This window comes from Carlito syrichta, unplaced genomic scaffold (assembly GCF_000164805.1).
Source record: "Carlito syrichta isolate Samal-C Ts95f unplaced genomic scaffold, Tarsius_syrichta-2.0.1 Scaffold303036, whole genome shotgun sequence".
Taxonomy (NCBI): domain Eukaryota; kingdom Metazoa; phylum Chordata; class Mammalia; order Primates; family Tarsiidae; genus Carlito; species Carlito syrichta.
Window position 1 is genome coordinate 554,968 of NW_007247132.1, and position 2,325 is coordinate 557,292.

The following is a 2,325-nucleotide window of genomic DNA, read 5'->3' on the forward strand; positions in this document are numbered from 1 at the left end:
CGCCTTAGCCTTCCAAGTAGCTGGAATTACAGGCATGCGCTACCACGCCCGGCTGATTTTTTTGATTTATTGTAGAGATGAGGTCTCGCTGCCCAGGATATTTAATACAGAATAATAATGGCCAGTGTATCTGTTGAGTGCTTTCCTTGTGCCGAAAACTGTTGTAAGTGCTTTACACTTACTTGCACTTACTTGGTGGATATTTCTGATGATCTCATGGGAAAACTAAGCTCTGTCGAATGACACAACTTGCTCATAGGAAGGGGAAGTGTTTGACTCTTTGTCTTCTTAGAGATATTTTGAATATTTCACTGAGGTTTGAAACTTCCATCTCTGGGGAAGAGGCAGCCATCCAAATGAACCCGGAAGAGGAGCTTTTAGTCGAGGACGGGGACATCTGGGTTGAATGTTGAACAGGCCTTTGGAGCGAGTATCGGTCAGCCAGGAAAGAAGATGCAGTGGATCTTAGGGTCAAATGTCTACATATGGTAAACAGGGTTTAAAGAGAAAACGAGTATCCAGGGAAAGACAGGAAGGACAGACATGCCAGGGCTGAACTGCTTGAAACACTGGAAATTAATCCAGCAGGAAAAAGAGAGAAAAGTAGAAACTTGAAGAATGCTTCAAAAGAGAAATCAAGGGAGAAAGAATGTCAAGAAAAAGGTGGGGGTCAGGAGTAGAAACCAAGCTAGCAAAATCCAGGAGACGAGATGTGAAAAAAGACTTGGAGCTGGGGATTCACAGGCCCTTGTCCTCTTGGAGAGACCCATTCAATAGGAGAGAAGTGGGTCTGCACATGTGGATATTTCTGAAGTTTGGCAAGAGTTGAACAGGGCTAGTGTTGTCTGTGTTGGAGACAGTGTATTGGGATTTTTTTTTTCTTTTAAGGATAAGAGAGGCCTTAATACATTTGTAAACGAAAGCAAAGAATTTCAAGAAGGAAAGGCAGGAGTGGAAGCAATAACTGAAGGAGTGGAGACAGGTTAGGTTAGCATCATCTTGGAGAGGGATGGGCGTCAGCAGTGGGGGTTGCCCTGTATCCAGCAGCAGACAGCCAATTCAGAAAACAATTTATGTGTGCTTTGGTGTTTCCATTTTTTAAACATCCTATTATTTATTATTTCTGTTATTTTTAATGTACTTAATGAACCTGATGACTATAATAATGAAGCCAGCTGAGGTCAGTTTAGTGGTAAAGACTTCAGGTACTGGGCTTTGCCAGACATAGGCTTAAAACTAGGCTGCACCACCAAGCTGTTGTACAATCTAGGGAAAGTCACATAAATTCTTGGGGCTTTGTTACCTTCATAGAATTAATGGAGAGATTAAATATGATAATACAAGTATGATACCACAATACTTACTAAATATTTGGGTCCACAATTATTATTAGCTGTATTATTAAATGAGACTTCATACTCAGCAGTTTAGAACCCTGGAAGGGATGGGTTAGTCACTCTTCTTCCTCAGGTGTCGTTTAGTGGAGAAATTGACTATGACCTGGGAGGAGTCAGGACAGAGTTCTTCTACTGTCTGTTTGAAGAGATGACCCGGCCAGAATATGAGATGTTCATCTATCCTGAAGAGGCTTCCTACATGTGGTTTCCTGTAAGGGTAAGTCCTCTTTTCTCTGCTTTTGATGTTTCATGACAGAAAAAGTATATCATCGACCATAGATAATTAGGTTCCCTAGACTGTTTCATATTAGGGAAGGTATTATTGATAGAATTGTGGAGATAACCTTCAATTCTAATAAGGAGATTGTATTTAAAAAGGAGTGCCCTTATCCTAGGCTCCTATGTCTGTTCCCTCTGGAGACCTCAAGCAATCCATATTTTGGACCATTTTTTGATCATTTATCCATGTATGTATAAAAAGGAGCCCCCCCTTTTTTAGGCACTCACTCTTTTGTGTCAATTCTATTTTCCTGATGAATTTGAAGACATTGGCTATGGAAAGAAAGTATGAAAACTGTAGTTTATGTCTGAGCCTAATGTGTTTTTATTCCTGCTTTATTATACTTTTAGTAACCAAAACTGTGACAAGGATTTATTTATTTTTATTTTTTATTGTTACTTTTTGAGTTGGAGTCTCACTCTGTCACCCAGACTGAAGTGCAGTGGCTGCTGGGCTTCAGCGATCCTTCTGCCTCAACCTGCTGGACTCGACCTGCTGGGCTCCGGTGATCCTTCTGCCTCAGCCTTTCGAGTAGCCGGAATTATAGGCATGTGCTGGGCTCTGGTGATTCTTCCACCTCAGCCTTCCGAGTAGCCAGAATTACAGGCATGCGCTACCACTCCCGGCTGATTTTTTGATTTATTGTAG

At 41.4% G+C, this 2,325-nt stretch overlaps 1 protein-coding gene across 1 annotated transcript in view; it reads left to right on the forward strand.

Moving 5' to 3' along the window:
- Positions 1-2,325, forward strand: part of HERC5 (HECT and RLD domain containing E3 ubiquitin protein ligase 5) — a 59,534-nt gene that overhangs the window by 43,119 nt on the left and 14,090 nt on the right. The window contains exon 17 of the mRNA XM_021712041.1: positions 1,471-1,614. Within this exon, the coding sequence (XP_021567716.1) occupies positions 1,471-1,614 (144 nt within the window). The remainder of the gene's footprint in view (positions 1-1,470; positions 1,615-2,325) is intronic.